This window comes from Parasteatoda tepidariorum, chromosome 8, assembly GCF_982258835.1.
Source record: "Parasteatoda tepidariorum strain Cologne lab strain chromosome 8, Ptep-v5.0, whole genome shotgun sequence".
NCBI classification, from domain to species: domain Eukaryota; kingdom Metazoa; phylum Arthropoda; class Arachnida; order Araneae; family Theridiidae; genus Parasteatoda; species Parasteatoda tepidariorum.
Genome location: NC_141762.1, coordinates 86,358,011 through 86,386,008, shown reverse-complemented (window position 1 = coordinate 86,386,008; position 27,998 = coordinate 86,358,011). Strand labels below are relative to the sequence as shown.

At 33.7% G+C, this 27,998-nt stretch overlaps 1 protein-coding gene across 1 annotated transcript; it reads right to left on the bottom strand.

The window, feature by feature from the left end:
* Window positions 1–3: 3 nt before the first annotated feature.
* On the bottom strand, window positions 4–27,998 carry LOC107456953 (uncharacterized). The gene is made up of 7 exons (XM_016074949.5): window positions 27,682–27,998; window positions 14,130–14,441; window positions 8,739–9,010; window positions 7,245–7,376; window positions 5,560–5,680; window positions 4,137–4,256; window positions 4–243 (listed from the first exon to the last, which is right to left on the bottom strand). The coding sequence occupies exons 2-7, from the start codon at window positions 14,414–14,416 to the stop codon at window positions 60–62; spliced, it is 1,116 nt and encodes a 371-aa protein (XP_015930435.1). The 5' UTR covers window positions 14,417–14,441; window positions 27,682–27,998; the 3' UTR covers window positions 4–59.

Sequence of the window (27,998 nt, the reverse complement as noted above, 5' to 3'; positions counted from 1 at the left end):
AAGTGTAATAAATAAACATTTATTCTTCTTGTGTTATAATAATAATTAATGAAACAAATTTAAAGTAGTTTCTCGATGACCGGGTGGGTGAGATAGACGTTCATCTCGTGTATGTTGAGAATGTGCGTACTGAAATACTGTATCAGTTGAGGAATGGAGTCAAAAGTCTGTGTCTGCTGCTTTATCACATATTTCCCAGTCGGTAACTGGACTATCTTTACATGCATTACTCCTCTGGAACTCCTGTAAAAGAAAAACATTTTATCTGCTGTTGAATTTTATCTGTGGGGGTGAGGAGTAATCGACCATGTCAAACGTCATCTATGAAAAGGTACCCCAACATAGAATCGAGTTAACATGTCTTATATACTAGTGAATTGTAGTGGTAGATACCCTACAGTACTCCCCCACCAGAATTTTAGCTGTGATAGAATTCGATGAACGGATGCCACTAGTTTATTCATTGCTGTTTTTTAGGAGAGTTGTATTAAGATCATCGTATTTTTGAGTACTGATCGTGAGAGCTGTATTAAGTTCACGAACGTGGTTGCTCCTGTGTTGCCTTTAGCAGTCGAGTGGCTACGTTGTACGTTGTGTATGATTGAAACTGATCAGTAACAGCGCTAGAAGTTGTTTAGCAGCAACAGCGCTAGGAATTAATGTCGCAGTCACAAGTAGCAAGTCAACTGTTCAATGTGGACCATCCAACGAAGTAGGCGTGTTCATATCGAAGTGGGCGTTTCTGCCAAGGTAGGCGTGTTCACATCACGTCTGAAGATCACCAATGTGGGGATAGTAGTTATCGACCATGTCAACCGTCATCTATGAAAAGGTACCCCACCATAGAGTCGAGTTAACATGTCTTATATACTAGTGAATCGTAGTTGTAATTTTGTAGTGGTAGATACCCTACACATCATTCCTTATCAGCTATTAAACACACTTCAGTGGCGTGGATAACGAGAAGACATTTGTCCCCGGACGCGGCCTTAGAGGGGTGCAAAATTTATGAAAATAAATTTTAAAAAAAAACTTTTTATTAATTTTTTTTAAATGTCACCAGTTTTATTTACTAATTAAACGCACCATAACTTTTTTTTCTCAAATTTTTATTTGATTTCTCGAAAAATTAAACAGCGTGTCTATTATTATCATTTTATAACCGTCGTTAAACAGCCGACCCAATTTTTGGGCTTACGACTAACAATGTTCAAATCCGTAACCTTGTAATGTTGAACCCGGTCCTGAAGACAAGGGAACTTCTGAATCAAGTATTGGGAGAAATTTGCCTTCGTGGAGGACTTTTTTTTTTTTTGATGGAACTAACCCGTATTTGTGTTACATGGTGAGGAAAACCGTTAAAACCTCCCACGGTTAGCCTAACGGCAAGGGATTCTAATCCATGGACCGTCTGTCCGTGGGGATATTATACGTTGCGAGCTATTACTGGTATCGAACCCAGGTCACCTCGTTGGGAGACGAGTGGAGTTTTTTTTTTTTAATTATTTATAGCAAATTGACAATATATTCAGTGAATAATGCCCTTAGAATAAACTTTTATCCATCCATAAAACACATTGAATGCGATCAAAAACATCTAAGTTTAATAAAAACTACATTAGTAAGTGAATCGAAAATTAATTAGGTTATCAAGCTACGCTTTTTTTTTCTTTTTTTTTTAAAGCGTCTTATTTAAGGTTAAAAAGTCTTATTTTATGTATAAAAAAATTAAGAAAAAAAAAACAATTCAATGCCAAGTGAGCTGGGTTTAACACAATCAGTTTAAGGAAGTCTCGTAAAGGCCCCTTAAAGTCTCAAGCCATTATGCCTGGGATTTGACCTCAGGCGCAATAACCTTATCTACTTCTTTGACACAATTACGAGTCCTATTTCTGGCAATGTGCCAAAGCAAGCTAGCTCCTTTAGCAAAGCAAGCTCAAAGGAGTTGTGATGTAATTAATCTTACAATCTGAGATCTTTTTTATAATTTTATAATGCATTTATACGAAAAAAAATTCTGGTAAAATTAAATTTTTAAAAATTGTTTAACAAAATGTAAAAGAAATCAATAACTATTATTCAAAATTAGTTTTGATTATTATTAAATTAAATAATTATTGAGATTTACGTTTAGCATGGAATTCTTTTTAGGTTAACGCTTATTCAGAGAAAGTATGTTTTTGTGTGTGATTTAGTTACTTAAATTACAACTCAAGGCTGTTGTAAGAAACTGTTGCGTTTTACGCACATCAAAAAATTAAGGAACAAAAAAATTTTTTGCGGATAACTCAAGAATCAGTTATCAAGAAGAATTTTATCTGAAAACACATCAAAGTATCACCCAAACGTGGCAAAAAAATAAGGGATGACCCGAACTCAAGATCGTGTGTTAATGGGCATCAAAGCAAGATAGTCCAAAAAGGATGCAGGACCTGTTGGGAGTTAAATATGGAATATGACAACCCCTGACTGCAATGCAGGCTTCACAATGAAGTCCCATGCTGTTTACGAGGTTAAAAAACGTTTTGAGCAACAAATCCGATTCCTCCATAAAGGCTGTTTTATAACCGGGAGGTTTCTGATAGAATGGCGAGCTGCAATTGCTCTGCAAAGAACATCTCAGACATACAAGATGAGATTCAGATCTGGAGATCAGGCTGGCCGCCACAGAATTTCTTCATGCAACTACTGTGGTGCAATATTTTACCAAACATGATGATGAAAAACCCCAAAAATTTTGAGAATGAACACTTTATTTAAAGTTAACATCAAATCGAGCTTTTTTTTTTTCATATATAATTTAGAGGGATTAATTTAAATCTAAATATTTATAATGGAATAAGTTTACACCAGACTTACTCAACAGAAACAAATGTTCTTCGTTAAAGTATGTTTTTATTTCAGTGATAAAGATAGTTATATTGTTATTTCCTCTTCAGTTAAAGATACCAACTATACAAACATTTTTAGTGAACTGTATTAAACGATTTTATAATGCATAGTTTCTACAAACTCTCTATTCTATATTTTCTATAAATTCTGTTAAACCTAGTTCGACGTCGTCTTAATAATCTCTCTATGCTGCACTATATTTGAATCACTAATTTTAAGAATTAGTGTATATATGCATTATAATTTGTGCTAATATGCACTGATTCTTATTTTATATTGGTTCGTAAAAGTAACTTTATTTGCTGCTATGTGTTTCTTACCTTACTGCAATTTAAATTTTAGTGTTACTGAATGCTAAAAATGGATGAATCCCATTTTCAATGGGTGAAGACGCAAAAAGAGATGGTGAGATGATGTAACAGAAAATATACAGTAGAGTCCCGATTATCCGAGTTAATGTGGAAAACGACTAACTCGGATAACTGAAAAACTCGGTTAAAACGAAGAGTATAAAAAAAGAAAGAAAAAGAGCTGGTATAAATGTAATATATTTAAGAAATATAAAATTTATACGAGTATACCACATATAATTCCTATTATTATTAAAAAGCTTACTTGAAAAAACTTAAAAAGTATACTTTGCGAGAATTAAAGAGTTTTTACTTAAAAAAAGTCCTTAATCGTTTTTTGTTTTATATAACTTTGGTGCTTTTCTGCAGCAATGTTTCGCCATTTTTTAGGGATAACAGGAAGGCTGGTGTCGCCTCTTTTTGTTGTTCTATGTATTCAGTAGCATTTTCGACAGCTTTAAGTTCATCTGTGTCAGAGATTTTTATATGTTGATTTTCATCGTCACTGTCTTCATCATCTTCGCTAGGTTCATTTTCATTATTGACGATATTAACGATCATTTCATGGGATCAAGTTGTTAGATTTTGTTTTCCCGAGTGTTGGGAAGATAAAATTCAGATTTATTTTTCGGCGGTATTTTTGAAAATAAAAAATAAACTAGAACAAAAAAATCCTTAAAATATTTGATAGCTCGGTTAAAGCGGAAACTCGGATAACCGGGGCTCGGATTATCGGGACTCTACTGTATTCCTAATGAAAATTGCCTACTGGAAATCCAAGGCTAAGAGAAGGAAAGTTTGGAACAACATTGTTCAGTAAGCCAAAGCCCACAGTGGGCTTTAGGACAATAAATTTTTTTTTTTTTTTTTTTTTGGTATGGTATGAGAACTTACTTGAGCGACAGCAGATATTGCCTCTTCAGTTTCTCACTACAACGGACTAGAAAGCTCCCTTTCTTCATAAGACGGAGCAAATTCTCAGCGTCTGCCCTGCTTATGGAACCATGATACCATCTATAGAAACAAAAAATAAAATGTGAAACAAGGAATGGCTGCAATAATAATATCATGAAGTTAAGACAGCGAACTGTGCAAAAGACGAAGCTTCAAAAATTAGGTCGGAAGTTAACAGTACTTAAAACATGAATGGCAACGATTTACAGTGCTTTTTGGAGCTTATATTGACTTCTTATATGATGAATTTGCATAAAGTTTGTAATTATAACAAAAGGGCAGAAGAAATCCAATAGAAATTTCTTCCTTGTTGCTTTTTCAGTTGTAACTTTTTCACTTCAAAATCCTCAAAGCATATTTTTTACGATTATCTTTAAACTGCTTATCTCAAACTGATTTACAAACTAAACTACTATGCATTAAAAAAAAAAAGTGTGGTGTAAAAGCTCTCCAAATTTGGTGATGTGGAACCCAAACATATATGTAAAGGAACACTTTATTCAAATTAACATTGAATTCAGCGTTCATACACTTTAAAGGATACAGTTCAGTATAAACACCAATAATAAAGAATTCTTAGACCAAACTCGTGAGCATTCACACTATTCTAGAATTAGTTTTCTTTCCGAAAACACAAATTTTGAATATCGTCAGCAAATTGTTTACAATTGAGCACGAAATGGCGTGGGTTTATTGTTGTTTTTGCACGTTATTTTTACGTCTACAGAAACAAAAACTCGCCTTCATAAAATGTGTATATATATTTAGTTATCTAATATGGATAACTGTACTTGTAATTTTTAAATATCTGTCAGTTGTATAGAACAATCTTATAATCAATTTCTATCATCTTCTGTTTTGTTAAGCCTAATTAATTTCCTCACGGTGTTCTCTCTGCGCTATGCATATCTCAGTTTATTTTATTTTAGGAATTAGTATGTGTATACATACTAAATTAAAACTGATCTTGCATTAAATTGTATATAAAAATAACATTACTGACTCTTATGAACATTATATCTTGTTATAAATTAATAATTAATTAATATAATTGCTATAAATTTTAGTATTACCTAAAACCGAAAATGAGGGTAACTAATTTGCACCTAAAGTAATGAGAAGGAACATTTTCCCTGGTGTTTCAAAGCACTAAACATCAAAACATTATCTGTGGTGTTCCGCCACGCCACTTCTGTAATTGCTCTATTTCTGGTGTTAAGATACACTAAAATTTTTTACTGAGTATAGTTTATGCTCATTACTTAGATGTTTTAAAAGGAGACGAATTTAATTTTCCTTAGAATATTGCGATTTGGATTGGAATACTGTCAAGAAATAATAGTTAAAAAGGAAGAATGCTTACTCCTGTTTCATAAGATGAGCTGTAGGTTCAATCTCATCTTCATTTTGAATATCCAAACATAAGTGGCGCCTCATTCTTTTCGGAGCCCGGCTAAAATCCAGCCATAAGTTGTTCCTGGTCGCTATTAGGAATTAATGAATATATACAAATGTATGTAGAGGTTAAACATTCAATATGAAATCTAATCTATAAAAAGATTTAAGATCAAACGCTCAACCATTAAGACGATTTCCCACAGAGAACTGATTATAATGTTAATTTTAATTTGCTTATAAAATATAATGACGTGATTGGAAGTGAGAAATTGATCACTTGCGTTATTACAGTCCAGAAATGCATTAAAAGCAATTCAAGACATTGAATTGATAGAACAAAATTCAAGTTTAATTCTTATTTCTTGAAGAAGGAAAGCAAAATCATAGAGGTAGAAATCAAAGAAGTACGGAGTCCATTCATTTAGGATAAAAAATTAACAATGGATAACTACATCATGCATAAAATAAACTGATGAATCAAAATTGATTGATTATTTTGGAGTTACATACTCACGGAGTTATACAAAGACTTAGAACAACACGAAGAAATATGCAATACTTTTCGAGATCATCAAGAGAACATTTAAAATGGCAATAGACTGACCATATAGCTCAATCACTGGACTCGCAACATTTTAAACTGCTATCCTCATGACAGGAAGCAACCAATAAAGTAACAATTTCGGAAAAGTTTGGTATTGAGCAGTAACTATTGAAAAAGCTGAAGAAGAAATTTGGAATACAAAAGTCAGACTGTCATAAAGTTTTGAATCAAGTGTTTTGGTAAATAAGAACGGGGTAAGCATGATAGATCTGAAAAATATTTTTTTATAGAACGTTTTTAACCCCGTTTTCTATGCAGTGATACACATTTTCTTGATACACATTTTTTCGAATAATTAATGTTTCATTATGTTACGTTACCTTTTCCCAATTTAATTTATGCTGCAGTTGCATATAATATAAAATTTTAACGTTACGGTTATAAAAAATAGGAAAATATAATTACTTTGTTAATATACATACTACGTAGCGCAATAAACATAGTAAAATTGGTGTAAAATGCGAGAAATTCGGACAATGAAACAGCATTAAAAAAATCTTCTCCTTATTCTCTCCATAAATATAATATGAAAAACAGAAAATATATTTTACTTTAAGTTTAAGCTATAAAATGTGGCAGGTCATACAACGGGCATAAAAGCTAAAGGATAGGATGCTACTGTTGTTATAGTTCATTTAAGTCGCACTGGAGCTGCACAATGGGCTATTGGCGACGGTCTGGGAAACATCTCTGAGGATCATCCGAAGATATGCCATCACAGTTTTGATCCTCTGCAGACGGGATGGCACCCCCGCTTCGGTAGCCCAACAACCTGCATCCGAAGTCGAGCACTTTACGGTAGAACAGTTTAACTAGGACCAATACCGCACACCCTCGGCCCCTACGCAGACTGATTCAAGTGGTCACCCATTCGCACACTGACCGCAACCAGTGATGCTTGACTTCGGTGATCTGCTGGGAACCGTGTCTTAACGATCAGTCCAACGCGGGACGAAAAGGATAGGATGCAAAAATAAAATAAATTTAAAAAAAAAAAAAAAAACACTAATTTTTATATTATTATTGTTATTACAGATTTTATTTACCAGAATTCAATTCTAAATTGCTACGTTTCATGTCTTCTCTGTAGTTTTTACCAAAGTTAAGTATTGGTGTAGACTCACTACTTTTATCACTGTCACATGGTCCCTTTCCATTTTCAATCGCCGAATCTGCACCTGAAATTTATAAAAACAAATCGTTTAATTACTTTTTTTTCACCAAACGGCCTGTAAAAATTTAATTTAATAAAATTATTATTACGCATTATTAGTATTGTTATTTTTTAACTATTTGCTCAATAAAAACAACAAACGGTTTTCAACAAATGCGGAAAAGCAAGTGTATTTATTTTATTACTACTCTCTCTTATAACGGGATACTTCAAAGAACGCTATACCACTGGAGAAACATTGCATCCCAGATTCTCCTTCTCCTCCGTAACTTAGTTAAAATTTAAAGTATAGAAAAAGTGAGTTCATCATCAGGCAAACCTAGATTGAGCTATAATGTTTCAATTGCTGGAAAAAAAATTCAAAACATCAAAATGCAAACTAATTAATGGAAGAGAACTTTTCCATTGCGTTATCTTAACTTCTTCTTCTTCTTCTTCTTCATAAGCGCAACAGCCTTTCACAGGCCATCCTCTAATAATTCGTCTTAATTTTCATATTTTGAAATTTTTTGTCAGTATTTTACTTACTTCATGCCTTACTCTAGGTTTTCCTTAACTCAGTTTTTCTGCACTTTAGATTTTAAATTGCTTATAGTGGTGAAAGAGAATCCGTGATGAAAAGTTTTTCTCGTGGTATTTCGCCCTCTCAATGTTATTCTGGCAAATTACTCTGTGACAAATCGAAACAAATTCAAAAAAATACTTTTTTTCATATTAATTTTATACTTTTTTTAAGTTACACAGTAGTATTCGAGTTTAAAATACTCCGCTATTTTTTTAATCTGCATACGAACATATTCAAGGCCACGAACAATACATGTACAGTTCACATACAACATAATCCCCATAAACCAATACACGAGTGCATTTATAACAGTCTCTACACTTGAGATCTATATTTACTCTTCAATATGCATCTACATATCCTCAGGCTCTAAGTCTGTGTGAGAGGCAAAAGAGTGGTCTGCAAGTTCATTTACACCTGCACCATCAATAGCTAAACTAATTTTAATCTATTTTATCACTTTATTTTTTGAGTTTCTTACGTTTTAAGTTTAGAACAGGATCCACAAGATTAAGGAAAAATTGGATACGTGTCCCATTTTTCCTTTGCGTAATATATTCCGTTTTATCTTTGCACTTGATCAAATTCCGTTTTTCCTATGCACTTGATCAAATTCCGTTTTACCTTTGCACAACTTTGCCCCATAAGTGATTCATGGTACGGTACATGTATTGTACAGCGAACCGACTCTTCTGAGAATGTATAAGTTATTGCACAAAAGCTGTAGAACCTTATTACCATTGTTACTTATTATCTAACCTAATTACGATTGGGCAAATGATAGTAAGTAAGCGTACTTACTAGTGTTGGCGTAGCTTTTGAGTTCAAATGACGTATAACTGGACGTATTTGGCGGCATTATTTCCAATATGGAGTTCTCATTGACTAAGTTATTAGTGGAAGCCCTGTTGTCAGCTGCAGTTGATTTGGCAGGAAGAGAAGAAATCTGTGGACTCTTTTTGGACTCATCCTCTGCTACGTCCAGTTTCTTGAATTCCACGGACGGTGAAAATGTTTTCTTCGATTTTTCTTCCGTAGAGCAACTTGGAGCTTCAGTATGAGTTTCTGAACTCCTAAAAGAAAATTGCTAGTTGAAACAGGGTGTTATGCATACAGAGAAATGACAACCAAAGTACTGAATAATACAGAGTCTACTACTGTAAACTTGGAGGGGAGGTAAGACAGATCATAAAGATCGCGAATTGCAACACCACCTCCTAGATAAGAGCAGGCCTCAGCACGAGTTACCATAAATATCCTTTAATAGTCCAAACGTAATGACTATGACATATTTCGTATTTTCAACCACTGCGCAGCTTAGTACCCCTAACGCAATGACAACTTTCTTATTTTTCATCTACTGCGCAGTTAACTTCGTTAGATCGGACAACTAAATTGATCCGTGCTGAGGCCTTCCTTCTTTTAGGAGGTGTTGATTGCAACCCATGCCCCGAAATAACATCGTGGGCTGATATGAGTGACTCATTATGAAGTGTCTGTTCTTGCGCATTTGAAATTGCAATTTAATTTGAACTACATTAATTTTATATTAATTTTAGGTTCACTAACAATAATTGTAAAAAAATGCATTTGAATATAGGCCTAAAAACAGCAATTGAAAGGCAATTTAAGGTTTAGTGAGCAATTTGGCGAGTTAGACAAATTAGAAACCAAACCATTAAATTACGTAAAATAACTATTTTTCCGTCAATTTGAATTTAAAATTGAACTACAAAATGCAAAATTTACATAAAATACTGTTTAAATTGCGCATTAACAGCCAGTTCATCACGAGGAGGTGCTCTTAACGGCGTAAGACGGCATTTCACATGCGTTATCATGCAATTTTAAAACCTTATGGAGCACAACGTCCAAGTTTATAACAGCTGCACTCTATAGAACTTAGTGTCGAATTTCTTTTTCGCATTACAGTAGTATTTCTGCATTGCTGTTATACCACCTGTTTCCCTATTATTACTACCAGTTGAATACAGGTTCTGATTTTAAAAAAATTGTACATAATTATTAAACCGCTATTAATTAACGCTATGCAGCCATGTACAGAAGTAAAAGACGTTTGTCAAGGCAATGAAATAATTTTAGAGAGTTTCACTTTTTCGTCAAAGTTTTTTGTTGTCCTTCCCGGTGACTTTACGTTATTAGGTAAAGCAAAACACGATTTTAGAAGTTCAACTCAAAATAAAGATTAACTAAACTGAACCAAACCGAAAATGATGCGATTAATAACTGAGTCCAGATAATAGTCAAGATTTTCCACAACAAACAATTTTCACGATAACGCAACTTGAAAATTTTCTTACTTCTATTACCGATAACTTTATATTAATTAAGTTTATAAAAACATTTTTCAAAAGCACAAGTTTAAACTATATAAATACGTGGTTTCTGATAACAACTAATTTGAAGACGCCGCACCAACATGCCAGCCACTTTTATTTTTCCCGCGCTTTGAAGTTTAGTGGCACGAAGAATAAATAATTAACAATAGTTAGTATAAAGAATGTGCAATAAACTGTTAGTAAAACTTGTTTTTGATTAAATAGCTGACAGAGCCGCGATGGCTCAGCGGATAGAGCTTTCGCCTTCCAATGCAGCGAACCGGGTTCGAATCCCAGTCGATACGAATTCCTCATCCGGCTTGCGCCGACCACAGTGCTAACGTGAAATATCCTCAGTGGTAGACGGATCATGGGTTAGAGTCCCCTTGCCGTCATGCTAACCGTGGGAGGTTCTCGTGGTCTTCCTCTCAGTGCAATGCAAATGCGGGTTAGCTCCATCAAAAAGTCCTCCACGAAGGCAAATTTCTCCCAATACTCGATCCAGGAGTTCCCTTGTCTTCTGGAATGGGTTCAAAATTACAAGGCTACGGAGTTGAACATCAATAGTCGTAAATCCATGAAAATTGGGTCGGCTGTTCAATGACGGTTATAAAATATAAAATGAAATAAATAACTGCCAAGCATCAGAGATTTTATCTTTAAATTATTGAAGAATAAAGTTTTAATTGCTATAATGAGTTTTTTGTTGATCCCAAGAGAAGCGTTTGTTTTTCATACGTTTCAGACAAAACAAAGCTTTAGAACTAATTTTAGTATTGAATGTCAAAATTACCCCGGCTATCTAACTTTCTGGACGCTGTTTTCTTTTCTTTTTGCCACTTTTAATTTTGTTATGCATTAAGTTGATGAGTTTATTTTTCAGATATGGGACCAGAGAGATCCCATAAATACTTCTTGAGTTGTTAGAGAATTTTATCATTTGAGCGATATTTTTGTTTTTATTGTTTTAATTAAGAATCAAAAATTCTAACCTACACTTCATACTGGATCGTTTTCAATACTAATACTGGTGAATATTACAAATAAAGAGCTTCCCAAACTGATTGGCACGGTCTCAAAGGTTAGAGTTAAAGCAAGAAAAGAAAAAAAAACGATGCCATGGCTTAAACTTACCAAGGCTGAAAAAGCTAAAGCCAAAGAACGTAAAAGGGGGGGGGGATTAGACAACAGCCTTTCGGAGATGGCAATTTTTTAATTTTTTTTTGTTTTGATAATGCAATATTAAAAGCAATACATTTAGAAGAAATGCAAATAATACGTTAATTAACATGCATTACTGTTTAAAAAAATACTAAAAACGAAGTTCTATTTTAATGAAAATGCAATTTTTTTATTAAGATTTATTTTTGATCGTTTCTAAAATGACTTGAGAAATTTTAAACATAAACGGTGCTATGATGTAGCATACTGCCAGACCAATTATTGGTGACGGAGCTTGATGTTGACAATAGCATAGATGAACCGTTATAGCGCTCGAGGGGATAGCGTAAGGACAGAACGCAATGGAGCACATATTAGAATGACTTTTCTGTCTTATCTCAAGACAGAGATGGAAGTAATTTTAATACTTCCACTGCCTACTTTGTCCCCAACTCATACTTTGTGTGATTTAATGGCCACTGGACAAGTTTATAAACTATTACTAAATTTCAATACACAAAGAACTTTGACATTATCGCTGACATCTCTTGCAGATAGTTAAAATTGAAATCAAAGTACTAGCACGCGGACAACAGCTAGAAGACGAAAAAATTTGGTTGATATATATATGAAACAAAATAAGGTGTTAGGATTGAAGGAAGGGTTGAAGAATTAAGATGCTTAAATACACAGTTGTGCATATAAAGAAAAAGATATAGTAAATTTACTAAAATTAATAAAAACAAAAAGAATACAATGGCCCCGACATGTGGAGCGATTGATTGAGAAAAGAGCAACAAAGGAAATCTGTAAATAAAAACAGGAGGGAAAGAGAAAGGTCGGACGCCCCAGAAAGAGATCTGAAAGAAATGAAAATCAGAAATTGGAAGATAAAGACAAAGGACTGGAAAAAGTGGAACTGTGTGGTAAAGGTCCTTCGTGAACTGTAGAGCCGAAGATTAAGCTAAGAACTCCTCCAGTTACAAAGTCTGAGGCCGTCTGGTGCTATGGAAACAAGAATGGCGCATTTTAGGGAGGGTAGCTTCACTCTAAGACTAACACAATGAACCGAAGAGATTCTCTTTCTCTCCCCGACCGGAGCAGAAACCACTCCAAAACAGTGACCCCGCACCCCTACTTGAAATAGTCATACCTCGTTACCATGGTCCCCGCCACAGATCCAGACGAATGCCTGGAGGAGTTCTCATTTTAGACGAACTATAAGTAAGTAAATGCAGTTGCGTTGTGCATTCGGCTTGGTTACCATCAAAGTTTGTGTATTATACGATATTACTTTAAAAAGCGGCTAGTTACATTTTATTTTGATAGATAAATATAGATTGGTCGTTGTTGTATAGTAAATATTATATCATTATAGTAAATATTATTATATCATTATAGTAAATACACATTCCAGTCACATTAATGTGACCACCTGTCAAAAGCCAGAATAACCACCTTTGGCAGAGCGGACCGCTACGAGACGTGCAGGAAGAAAGTCAATTAGGTTTCTGAAAGTGTTCACTGGGACGTTGAGACATGCCGACTCCAGTGCCGTGGCCATCTGCGCTAGATTACGCGGTTGAGGATCCATGGCACGAACAACCCGATCGAGGTGGTCCCACAGATTCTCGATTGGGTTTAAATCCGGTGAGTTTGCCGGCCAGGGGAGAACGGTAAATTCATCCTGGTGCTCTTCGAACCACGCACATGCACTGCGAGCTGTATGACACATCGCATTGTCCTGGCAGTAGATGCCATCATTCTGAGGAAAAATCATCTGCATGTAGGGGTGGACATGGTCCGCATGGACAGATACGTACTTGTACTGATCCATCGTGCTTTCCACAATGATGAGTGCACCCAGTGAATGCCAGGAAAACATTCCCCAAACCATAACACTCCCTCTTCCAGCCTGCAGCTTTCCGGCAATTGTTGCAGGGTGTTGCTTTCAGACGTTTCACGCCGTATACGCCAACGTCCATCTGTCCCATGGAGCATAAAATGTGATTCATCGGAAAAAAACCACCTGTTGCCCCTCTGTGGACGTCCAGTTGCGGTACTGGCGTGCAAATTCCAGCCTTCGTCACCGATGAACAGCAGTCAGCATGGGTGCATTAACCAGGCGTCTGCTGCGGAGGCCCATGCGCAGCAACGTTCGCTGAACAGTTGTTGAGGATACACTCTTGGTAGCCCCTTGGTTCATCTGGACGGTCAGTTGCGCGTCTATTCGTCTGAACGCATCTCCGTAGCCTTCATTCGCCTCTGCCATCTTTGGCCCGTGGTGCACCACATGTGCCACGCCGCTTGTTTTGTATAGTGCCATTTTGCCATGCACGGTATACTTTTACCACGGCGGTACGCGAACAGTTCACAAAATCAGTCGTTTCCGAAATGCTTCCACCCTTGGCCCGAAAGCCAATAATCATGCCCTTTTGGACGTCGGATAAATCGCTACATTTCTGCATTGCGCCAACGACTGAAATCCTTTTCGATGCCCTAGGACATCCAATATATACACTACACTGTAATGTGCTGCCACCTACACTCTGCGATTGGTTATTTCACTTTGACGTCGAAAGTAGGTGGTGGTCACATTAATGTGACTGAACTGTGTATTATTATTATTAAAACATAATAAACCTGAAATATCCATTGGAATACAACTGCTAAATTCAGATAACTTTCTTACTTGGATTCTTTGCGGTCAGCTCCACACACCCACGGAGTAAAGAGCTTCCTAAGGGGCAAGGCTGGAGATCTTGGGGATCGTTTGGGTACCCTCTTACCTCCTGACCGATCGGAGTCTGTACTGGATCTGGAAGTCGCAGGGGAGGGTCTTTGGCTATGAGCGTGGATTGCAGGATCCGGACTGCAGAGTCGTCTGCTCGTCTCCAGGATGTCCTCTGGATCTTCATCGATATCTGCCGGACTGGCCGTACTGTCGAACGCTGTCTCATACAGATGCCGGACTGCCATGTAATGCCTCAAGGGAAATTCGAATCTACAACAGAATCAGTTACATAATTAGGCTCGGTATCAAATAGATTCGATGAGGGTAATTTAGAAAAACAGAGGAATCTCACAGTTTTCAGAAGCGACGTTAAACTCTGACATAACCTTTAAATTGCTTTAATAATTTTGAGATCATAGCGCGATACAATACATTATAGCACTGCAATTATGAAACTAGAGCAACCTTAGAGTATTACCTAATTTTAGTAATAGGTATTACTAGCAGTATAGTAGTTGATACTGTTTTAATAAGTACCAAATAAAATAACATGTATACCTACTATGAACCGTGATGTGGTTAAAGGCACTGATGAGGTATTATTATAGATGACTGGGGTTCGATCCACAAAGGCACCTTGAAGCCATCCCTGCTTCAGATCATTGGACATCAGCTTGTCAAGAAGTCTGTGTGTAACGCTGACAACATTGCTAAAATTATGCTGCTTGTCTAGAAATTGTGGAGTCCCCTAGCTCATGGCGAGCCGTTACGGGAGTACTTTTTCATACCTACTATGTGTACTATGGTAATAGGTTTTTTTCGCCTCTCCCTCTAAAGGGGCAGGCTGGAGAAAATTGCTTGATTGAGGTAAATTTTTACTATAATGAGTTGGAACCGAACAGCAGCATCATGCCGAATGATTATGAATACAGTTAAACTTTGCTGCGATGGAATAAACTTCTAAAAATATGTTTTGCTTAATCTAAAAAACCTGAACCACTGGAAAGTCAACAAATAATAATAAATAAATTTAAAAAATGGAATTATTTCAGTTTAACTATTTATGACGGTATGAGTGACGGTGAAATTTCATTATGTCTTTCAGATAGTTATCAGCTTTCGTACTGTTGATCAATACAGATACATTAATTATAGATTTTTTATCGACCCAGTACGAAGAATGGATATTCAACTAGTACAACATAAAAAGCTGTCTCCCATTATAATAAGAGAGATATTGGGGATTTTAATTCTAAAATTTTATTATAGAATTATTTAAATTTATTTTTTTTATTCTAATGAAACCCATCAGGACATTTTTTGGGGTTAAAAATTGATTTGCAGCGTTGTTCTAAATTTAGAAGCTAATTTTAACATAATTCTTATGGAATTTAAGAATGAAGATTTTGTTTACATTTTAATGTTAGATTAGTCTAAATAAAAAATATTATTAAACTTTTAGAGACCCATAAAAACGATTACAACGTATTATTTGCTGTCTGTGAAAGATAAAAACGGTTAAAGAAAAAACAAGTCAAAAATAACTTCTGCGTTTTGTAAAATTGAGACGACGAAGATGACAAATCTACCTTATGCTTCAAGGTTAAAAACAACTTGAGTCATATCCTTTCCCTCTCTCATTCCTTAGCTTTTTTTTCTCACAATTAACAATGGTGATAGGATTACAGTTACCTGTTGTTATACTGTATTTTTATAATGCGGTATTTTATTTTATTATCTTGGTTAGATAACATGACAATTAAATACTGAATTCGTTTTTCATTTTCGCTATAGTTTTTATATTTATAATAATAATACTACACAACTTGTATTGTATTAATCTATCGGATGAGCTGTTGGATTTTTCATAAATATTATCTCACTTTTTATCAATATCCCCCCCCCTTGTCATAAAGTGTCACACTTCCCAAACCCCTATACCTACCTTGTCACATGTAACGCCACCGTAACGGGTATATTTGCATAATGCGTATGCTAGCATTAATGCATAAATATATGCTAATATTAGACATGAATAAATGCTAGATGTATAAATACATGCTAACAGTTCAGAAACAAACCACAGGCTGTAAATCATATTTCATATTTTATTTTCAGAATTAAACAGCGTTTTTTAACGGCGTTTGTTAGCATGACAATAACAATGATTGAGCGGGGGGGGGGGCAGACTTTTTTCTTTCGTTTTCTGTACCATGAGAATTATAACAGATTTTAAATACTTTCGTAATCGCCGATTTCAAATCTGCAATCAGTTTCTTTCTATAACACACAATTTTTCTTTCAATTACATTTTCAATCTTTTATTTTCTTTCGCAATGTACAAGCTTAAAAACATTATACATGGCATGGGGTCACATAAATGTTGTGGTAAACTTCTAAGAGAGTTAGGACACATCATTAGGATTAAAATTGCATATGAGCCCATTCTCGGAAATGTTGTCATCCGCCGCTAGGGGCACTTCCCTATTATGAACTGTTTCTTCGGGTTCTTCTGAACAGGTCATAATAGGGAAGGCCCCCTAGCCGCGTACGATGTCATTTCCGGGCATGGGTTCCGACTCAATAGACAAGGGAACTCCTGAATCAGGTATTGGGTGAAATTTGGCTTCGTTAAGGAATTTTTGATGGAGCTAACCCACATTTGCGTTACATAGAGAGGAAAACCACGAAAACCTCCCACGGCTAGCCCGATGTCAAGGGGACTCTAACGTCAGCACTGTGATCGATGCAAGCCGGATGTCTAATTCGTATCGACCAGCCATCGCTGGAATTTGTACCCGGGTCACCTTTTCGGAAGGCGAACGCTCTATCCCCTGAGCCATCACGGCTCCAGCTGTCACAAAAGAGAATTGATGCTTGACGGGCATGGTTTACGCGAAATAGAATGGAAAGAATACTTTGCTAACGTAAACAAATGGCGCGTTTTAACAACCAATCAGGATCGAGGTACCCACACTACGTCACTTGTAAGTATCCCATTGATGAGAAGCAATCATCGGGATTGGTGAGCGGTAGTGAACAGGGGGCTTAGCCCCCTAGTAACATAGTTGAATAAATAAAACTTTACTCATTATAAAAATGTAATACATTTTTCCCATGATTGCATTTAAAAATCCCTGATATCATATTCACTAACTGATTGGATTGCACTAACATCCAAAATTGCGGTCTCACTTTAATGAAATCGGCTTAATCACACTTTATTTACTAATTAGCATTTTTTAGAAGAAAAGATACTTAACAAATAACTATTATAAAAAAAATATTATAATGACTTAATCTATTTTACTGTTTTAGATTAGAAATATGCTTTAAAACCTTATATAAATTATATTTATGGAAACTGCAAAATAGCTTTATTTTGCTGCGAGGAAGAAACAAATAGCTGTAGAAACAAATAATAGAAACAAATGTAGAAACAAATAATAAAGTAATAACCAGTTATTGCATTCTTTTTATATTGATGTAGATAATATTTTATTAACAGTTTTTGCAGAGATCATTAAATCTTTGATGATATGACTGAAAACTCGATGTCACTGTTAGGGTCATATATAAAGGATATAAAAATGTAATATATTTTTCCCATGATTGCACTTAAAAATCCCTGATATCATATTCACTAACTGATTGGATTGCACTAACATCCAAAATTGCGGTCTCACTTTAATGAAATTGGCTTAATCACACTTTATTTACTAATTAGCATTTTTTAGAAGAAAAGATACTTAACGAATAACTATTATAAAAAAAATATTATAATGACTTAATCTATTTTACTGTTTTAGATTAGAAATATACTTTAAAACCTTATATAAATTATATTTATGGAAACTGCAAAATAGCTTTATTTTGCTGCGAGGAAGAAACAAACAGCTGTAGAAACAAATAATAGAAACAAATGTAGAAACAAATAATAAAGTAATAACAAGTTATTGCATTCTTTTTATATTGATGTAGATAATATTTTATTAACAGTTTTTGCAGAGATCATTAAATCTTTGATGATATGACTGAAAACTCGATGTCACTGTTAGGGTCATATATAAAGGATACATTTTTGTTTTACTTTCACTAACACGCTATCGGTTTGTGTTGTAATCGCTTAGCAACTATGTTGTGTTATAGTTTATTGTTTGTTAAAATAGATTGTGTACTGCGATCGAATCATACGATTACGAAGTGGAAGTAATATAATAATGTCTACTGTTCTCTTAAATGAGAAACTTATGGAATTTCCATAAAGCCTGTAATTGTGAGGTTTAGACCAGGTGTTTCCAACTTACATGAGGCCGGGGGCCGCAATTAAAAATACCAGTCAAATGGCGGGCCGCAACATTATCAAAATTTTATCTAGGACTCTTTTATGTTTGAAGGAACATTAAATGTTACTGTCAGATTTTTATCAAGTTGTACAAAACAAACGTATTGAGTTACAAATTATAACATATACGATTAAATTGCATTTGAATAAATATTTTCTTGGCTGCAAAACCTGAGAAATATTTTTTTTTGCGCCGTTAGTATGTTAAATTTCACACAAACGAAGAAATGAGGTTTTTTTTAAAGGAAAGAAAAGTATTTTAAACCCATAAAGATTTTTTACGAAAATTGTCCGCAAAAAATGACAACTAATATACTTCAGTTCAGGGACCACAAAAAAGGCCGGATGCGGCCTCTCAGGCCGCCAGTTGGTAACCACTGGTTTAGACCAGCGGTTCTTAACCTATGGGTCGCGACCCAAAATTGGGTCTCGAAGCATATTTCTTGGGTCGCGCTGAGTCGAACCAAAAAAGTTAGTTAATACACCAAATAATAAGTAATACCAACACCTCCTAGAAGAAGTCATTGTGGCTTACTCAGCCTAATTTTGACTTTTTTGGGGGTCGCGACATGAACATATTTCTCAAATTTGGGTCGCGGCTTAAAAAGGTTAAGAACCACTGGTTTAGACAGTACAATTAAAGCCAGCTAGATTAAGGCTATTTTTTGAAGGCTCTGTAGTCGCAATGATGCTTTTCTGTGAATATGCTATTTTCGTAATTGTTATTTCATATCATGCTATTTTCATAACTGTTGTGAGATTTTAAACAGTTACTCATGACCACTAGGTGAAGTTTGGCCTCTCTTTAGCCAGTGCCCTCAATGTTTGTTCTGAAAATGACGCAAAACGTCAATTTGAAGAAAAGCTGCAGTTTTTAGAAAATGAAAAGCGTTTGTGGTCCAATTTTTTATTATTCAGATACTTACATGCAATGTTGCATTATCTGGGTTCATGAAAATTTGAAGAAAAAAAAAGGAATAAAGCATTGCTTCTGATAATTTTAATCTAGGTGGGAAAATGTCGCCAAATTGGGGAACTTTAAAAAAGTTTAATAATTTTTAAACTATTTTTGTTCGCTCTTAAGCCCAGAGAATTCTTTACAGCAAGATGACAAATACAGTTTAAATTTAGATCTTTGCTTCAAGTGTAATATTTTCAATAATATTTTCAAAAAAATTAAAATATATATTTATTGATAGTTTATTCCGTTTATATTATTGTATCAATATATTGCGTTGATTTTTGTAAAAATGTTAAAGTAAATATGTAAAATGTCAAGCGCGACGCGCACTGTGACAACCATGAGCAAGTGAACTTGTACGCTCAGTTGATTAATGGATTTGCTCTCTCCAATCAAAACATTTAAAGCAAAATACTATCATTTTAAGGGGACACTGGACGTTCAAAGCAAAAATGTGCAATTGCTGTTCGATAATTTTCAAATTTTAATAGAATATTTGTATCATTAATAGAAGTCTGTACAAAGATTTAGAAAAAAAATTAAAATTTAAGTTATAGCCAAAAATATGGCTTTTAAATGTTGATAAATTAAAAAGTTCCTTCAGAACAAATTTTAATTTTTTTAAATTAAATTATTACCTAAATACGTTGTTTATAGATATTTAAATAAATTAAAGTGCTTATGCTAACCGTATAAAAACCTAATACACCTAGGCATTAAATTTTTATTTCATCACCTAAAATTTCTTCAAAAAAAAAAAACACGCTTTAATTATGTTTCCTCATTTATTAAAAAATTAAATTAATCTATTGAGATAATCAAATGCCTTCATAGTTAAACAAGCCACTTCGAAGACTATCTGATTTTTTTTAAAGAATAAAACAAAAACTGGTGCGCAAAGAAGTTTTTGAATTTGTGAGAACATTGACAAATTACATTACGAGAAAAAGCAACTTTGACAACGAGAACTACGTATTGATATAATATGGGCTTTTACAAATTCATAATCTTATAACTCGGTAAGGAAAACTCAAATTTAAACACAGTTTGCTGCATATTATATATACAAATAAATCCAATTTTTTTAATATTTCCGAAACCAAATAATGGATTTTTGTAGGATTTTTCTCATTCTGAACGTCCAGTGTCCCCTTAAAAACCAAGCGAATTTAAGGAAGAGGGTACGTTTCTTGCTTTACAGTGGTGCCATCTATGACCAAGAATACGACTTAAGCCACACACACGCTACTACCCTTTTACAGGCCGAACCCCCATTCATACATCTATTCATTCATTCATTTACAGATCGTAATTTGGACCTGAACCATCGAACGATCAATCTCTAGTTCAGTACCCCATGGGAACATGGAGGACTTTGTGACCCGACAGATTTAACTTGCACCAGTCATCATTTACTACACGGGGAGTCTTCGGTAGTCGGGGATCAAACTCAGGATCTCTTGTGCCCAACGCCCTACCAATCAAGCTATCCCGCTCCTGTAAATGGTGTTAATTGGTATCAATAGAGAATAATTTTATTTTAAGAAAGAATTTTGCACGCGAAGTAAAAATGATAATAGCTATTTCTGCAGAAATACGACTACCATTTTATTGCAAATAGTTCTAATATATATTTTGATTTTTTTTTCCTTGACGAATAATAAAAAGTTATTTACAGTTGAAGGCAAGAAATGTCGATTACTCGATTTTATTTTCATTGTTATTTTGCAATAAGCTATTTTGGAATAATCGTTTAATTAATAATTTGTAGAATAATTATGCTTATTTTTTGATGCAACTGAAATGATAAATTCAATTAACATGTTTATAGTTTCAATACAAATAGAAGTAATGTACCGTAATGAACTATTTTGAAACTAAATTAATTAAAAATACATATGAAGTATTAAAGTGTGATAAGAAATTGAGCCGTTCGCCTGTATCTAATGCGATTGCCGTGATTTATTGTTCGTTGGTTGGTATTAAGGCTTCAACAAAGCCTAGCAACCTTAATCGATTTCGAATGATGTGGAAAGCGATGCAAATGAAATATTGACGATTTGGTATCATTCGAAGGATTTACCAAAGCGGAATCCGTGCACAATTTATCTTTCGAAATACTTCAAGCTCAAAGAGTCATTGCCCGTGATTTTTTTTTTTTTTTTTTTTATTGGAACCGTATTGTGTCTGAGCGATAAATTGATTAATCACTTCGTTATTTATTGATTGAAATGAAGTTTTGAACATTTTCTATCCTACCATAACTGGGAATGTTCAAAATTAACGTAATTTTACACGATCATAGAGTGAAAATCGACGCCCGGTGGCTGAGCGGTAGCGCTTCGCGCTGTCGTGCCACAGGTCCTTGGTTCGATCCTTGGGCCGGGCAAGGCCGACTCAGCCTTTCATCCCTTCAGTGGGTCGATAAAATGAGTACCAAGCATGCTTGGGAACTAACACTGGGGGTTCCGCGTTCGGCTGACCACCTGACCGGAACATATGCTCCTGCACCCCAGAGCCCAAGGTCAAGAAAACTGAGATGGGCACAGTCGGCCTTGGCCCTCTTAATGGGCTGTCGCGCCACTGAGTTAGTTAGAGTGAAAATCATATTTCCAATTTCTAGGGAAAAAAATTTATTAAAAAAATAAATTGATAAACTTTTTCTTCCATTTCGTGAATTTTGATGCATTTAGAACTACTATCCATAATAATTTTTTCAAAATTATTAATATATTCACTTTGAGCAAGGTTGATGCATTTTTAGTAATCAATAAAAGGATTTTCTATTATTTATATGGAGTTTAAATCGCACGGAGAAAAAAAAATTCTGGTATAATGACATTACTGTATAGTGATGATAATTCTGGCAAAAATAAAAATTTTAAAAAAATATATAATTCTGGTTTTCAAAAGTATATATATATGATATTTATATTTTTGCTTTCATTTCGTAATTTTTCCATTCATATGGCAACGGTTTACCGGAAATTCTTATACTCGAAATTATAGTTCTTGTTATAAAACATTTGGTAAAAAATACGAAACAAAAAGGCATATTTAACCAAAAAAAATGTTTTTCGTTTTTGCCATGGTATTAGGATAAAACTACCATACTTTACAGTTATCAAATTTCATCAAATATTATAAAACCATATTTTATTGTTAATTTTGCCAAAATCGTTACTAAAGTGCTTCAGTAAAAATTACCCAGCTTTTAGGTGTTCTCAAAAAGCCAAAAACACGGTAAATTTTACCATGTTTTGACCATACTTGTTTCTAAGTACGAAATCATGTTACAAATGTTCATGTTCATGCGATATCTTGAGTAATGACGTACTTTCTTTAAATAAACATACCTTTTTGTCGACGTATTTGGATTCCTAAATCTCACAGTTTGTACAGGAGAGCAGCCAAAAGTTTGGACCCCTTAGTGCTAATTTTACTTTTTGCGTATTTCGCCGTATCTTGAGAAGTTTTCAATCGAATTGAAAAATTTTTGCACGCAATTATAAAATTCATGTATCCATCTTTAATCCCAAGACAAAAAATAATTTTAATTATTTTCTTTTTAATTTTCTTTATCAATAGTTGAAAAAATTTTGAATTGGAATATAAAGTTTTAAAAATTTTAAAGAACGTGTTTTTATATGGTTTCGGACCTGGTGGCCGAGTGGTTAGCGTGCCTGACTGCGGAGCCGCTGGTCGCGGGTTCGAATCCTGCTCAGGGCATGGATGTTTCTTTCTCTCTGTGTTCTATGTCCTTTCTCCTTTGGGTGTGAATGTGACCAGCCCCATAAACGAGTTTTTTAGGTTGTGTGACGTGGGCGACGCTGCTCCACCGCAGTGACTTCACCACAGGTGCCCACTGGGTAACGAGAAGAGAGTAGCAGTTCTGGCATTTCTGTGGCCAATGGGACAACCCCCAAGTGTCCACAATTAAAAAAAAATTATATGGCAAAATACGAATTTCAGATGAAATCGGTCGAACAGTTCAAAGGAAATCGAATTTTAACAAAGTCATTTATTTAGTCATTAATTGGATTATACCTTTTTTTTATTAAATAGCAATTAAACAGAAATCAATCTTTACTTCTTACATTTATTCTGATTCAGGAGAAAAATCCTCTATTGCAAATTTGATATCAATTATTTTACTAGTTTTTTTTTTCCAAAATATTATCCAAATTCCCATATTTCTTTATTCTATTTTAGTTATGTATCATATCGATTAGCTCCTATTTTCAATTGACACGCAATTAATGTCCTTTGCAATCAAGCTTTTTACTTCTGTTGGTTTACTGGTTGGAAATAAAGCTTTTTGATAATATTTTAAATCGCAATTTAGAAAAGTTTTTCTCAAAAGCATATACCTAAGTACCACGCTAGTATATAGAATGTGTAAAGCACTAATAGCGAAAATAAAATTACTATTTCATCCTCTGTGACGATACATTAGTCTAAACAAAAGTTGAAAAATACTTACATTTATATATATATATATATATATATATATATATATATATATATATATATATATATATATATATATATATATATATATATATATATATATATATATATTTATGTAATACAAATGTAATGCAAAAATTAAATACTTTTGCATTAATAAAAGCATTGGGACTTCGAGGCTAAAAACATGCCAATGAATAATAATTAGATTTATATTTCAAAAGAGAAGTTATTTTAAGATCTTTCACTTCCATATAAGGAGAGATTAAACGATTTTCTATGAGTGATAAATAATTTTGATGAGGCGTAAGAATACAGAAAAGGCAATAATGACTAGCCTCTTCACACCTTTTAATCATCCTATAAAACGCAGGACCGAATGTTTTTGCGTGTCTTTTTGTTGTTTATAATGCCTAACAAAACTACGTCCGTTAAGACGGGATATGGTTCTCCCCTCTCCAGCTTGGAGGGGGCTGAGATGTATGCTTTCACCATCGTTAGTGAATAAAAAAGATTATGCCGAAACTGGACTCGTTAATCATGCTGCTTTGACTCTTAATTAACTACAAAATATCGGTGTGGCGCCACCGTTATTTCACACACACACACACACACACACACACACACACACATATATATATATATATATATATATATATATATATATATATATTTACCGGAGAGCCATTACATTATGACCACCCTCCATCTATAACAATGGTCTCGCCCAGGTTTTCAAGGTTTCTCGTCCAGGAACAATGTTTTCATGGGGCACATTAGGACCCATAATCCTCATAGAACAATCCCTGACGTCTGTTAGCTACTTGAACATAGTTGCAGAGCAGGTTCGCCCATTCATGGCAACAGTTTTTCCTGCGGGGGATGGTGCTTACCAACAGAATAATGCACTATGTCATAAGGGTCAACTCGTCGAGGAACATTCCACGGACTTTAAAATCATGTCCTGGCCTCCAAATTCACCTGACCTTAATCCAATAGAGCATTTGTGATCCTACTTGGAAAACCAAATTCGTGCTGCCGCGCTACCCCCTCGCAATGTTAGGGCATTGCACGACTAGTTGGTGAGCGCTTGGTACCAGATACCTCAGACTAACTGCTATGTGCAAATTTAAATTATATTTTAGTAATTAGTTAGCAGATTAGATAAGAGTAAATTTCAACTCGCGCAAGTGACAAAATTCAGGGTATGTTATATCAACGCAACGATAAATGATCTGCTCAACTTTCATTCGACTTAGTCTAAAATTTTAACAAAGTAAGTAATAATCGCGCAAGCCGGATCAAATTTCTATGAATTTAAAGATTTTGCCCAATTGTATTTGAAAATCGTATTTTTTCAACATTTTTGTATAATAAGTCACTCTTTAAGTAAGTATAATTTTTTAAGTAAAAATAATAATAAATGAACGAATTAATAAAAATTACAAAAAAAAACCCCGTTTTCTACTTAAATTGTTCCAATAATTGTTACTAAGTCGAATAACTACTAAGATAATACCGTATGTGACGTTAGAAAATTAACGTTAATATTACTCACGTCGTTAATATTCCAAACTTTTATTTTCAAAGAATTTATTTAATGAACTATTTCAAATATCTCATTAAAAATGCAAAATAATTAAAAAATAAATATATAAAATTTAATTTGTAATGTACAAATTAACTTGTTCGCACACACTATTTTTTTTTATAGAATTGCTTTGAAATTTATTGTCTCATTCTCCCTATTTAATTCTACAAGCTATATTTACTTCTTAATAACTATGTAATTTTTTATTTAAGGTTCGTTTTTTAATATTTATTTTAGCTTAGAAACAATTTCAACTCTTTAAAGTATACTCATTGGGGCTGGAAAATCAATTCAAATAGTACTTGTTAATCAAATAAGTCTAATGTCAATTCACTATGAGTAAAGTTTGTAAAAGAAAAGAAATTACACTGCAGAATACTGTACCACAAAGAATTCTTAAACATATGTTTTATCTGATAATCTTTTTAAAAATATCAATTCATTAATCACGATAATCATCAATTCAAATATCACAATTGGTATTTTTTTACATGAAAAAAGATATACCTTCATCAGTATGATAAATTACAAGAGATGATTAAACAACGATGATGTTAATAAAGATGATGCAAAGCACAATTTGCATCACTCTAATAATATAAATATACAATTAAGAGTAACAACATTAAATTGATAGTAAGTGTTAGAGAAGCTAAAAGAAAATAATGATGTCCAAATATTTGAAAACTATGGTACAGTGGCTAGATCATTAATAATGGATTTATTGCTTTTGGTAGTGTGAAAAGTCCCCCAGAAATCTAGCTCAAAGCAGGAAATACTTGTATCATCAGGCTGTATTCATCGCTTTAGTGTGGCGTAACCTGTGCCGAATTACATCATCTCTGACTAACCATCCCTGTCATTTATCCTACTGATGAAGGCTTACCAATGTGATACAGAAACGCGTATAAGTTTTAAAATAAGGTTTTACTGTTTGTGATTTTCAAAAGATACTTTAAACCACAATTAATTTTATCGCAAACGATTGCTCTCGTAATTTTATGTCAACAATTCATTCATATACTACAAAATGGAATTTTCATTGAAACAAAATAAACATGTAGACCGAAAACCTGGAGGTCTTTTTTAAAACTAAATGTCATTTTTTTTATTTTAAATAATTATGAAAAACATATTTTTGAACTTTTCTTCAACTAGTTGAGAAAATTTAACAAAGAAATTTTGGAAAAAAAAGTGCTTTCATTTAAACAAAAATCTATTATTTAAACATTTAGAAGTACAAAAAAATGTGGAAATTTTAATTTACCGGTCGATGATACTTGCTTGTAAGCAAGTGTGTATAAAAACTACAATGAAAAATGTAGTTAATAGAAAAGCAGGGTTGCCACGTTAGTTAAAAAAATTCTCTAAAAAAAATTGAATATTTTGGGAAATTCATTTCAGTAATTCCGATATTGAGAAGAAGTGCTAGGTGTAAAAGAGTTAAAATTTGTTTTCGGTGTCATTTAAAATGTGTTAAGAGAATCATTTTAGAACGAAACCTCTCTTTAATTTTTTGATTATCTTTTGAATCCTCAATAAAAATTTTGGATATTCACTAATTTGTCGTCTATTTAAAAATATTGTATTGAATGATATGCATTTTCTGATTAAATGGTTACTGATTATTTAACGTTATACTGATTATTTAAAAACTGGAAAATGAAATGATAAATTTTTTACAACTTGAAAATAAATATCAAAATATTGAATACTATTTTGTTTTTCTTTCTTAAAAAAAAATAATTCGTTTTCTTTTCTCCTTTTAAGTCTTAATGGTATCAGTATCTTAATTATGAAAATCTCATAGCACCTCTTTAATTTAATATTTATTCATTATAATTCAAATTCTTCATACATCTATTTTATTTCTTAAAAATACGTTTTATTCGATAATACACTATACTTTAAACATTAAAAAAACGAATATTTAAAAAGAACAAAACATTTAAGTACATTTCTCACATAAATTCCATTTTAAAATGTCTTAATTGTTAATATGACCGATATCGATTGAAATTCCACAATTTAAAATGGTTCATTTTTGCAAACGACTTTTTACAAACTGCCACCGGATCTAACATTAACTTTTAAACTAAAAGTATGAATAAATTATGATGAAAGAACGTTGTTTTTGACTTACCTGTCATTTTTGGTTTCACATTTTCATTCACAAAGTTCAAGGTGAAGAATATAGTGAGTAAAGAAGTAGTAGAATGGACATATCGATTACTTCTTTTCCGACTTCAAAATCGATACTCTTCTCATCAGATATCGTCTGTTTCGTGCATATTTTGTCTTCTTTTTTTCAGAACCCGATGTTAAAAGTCAAGAATGAGGGCGAGAAGTTGCGAGACCAATTCATTTACTCTCATAGAGTGTTGTTGGGGGGAAAGAGATCACATCAGCCTGCGGCAAAGCCACGTTTTGCAATGAAACGAAGTGATAGGGGAGAGAAGC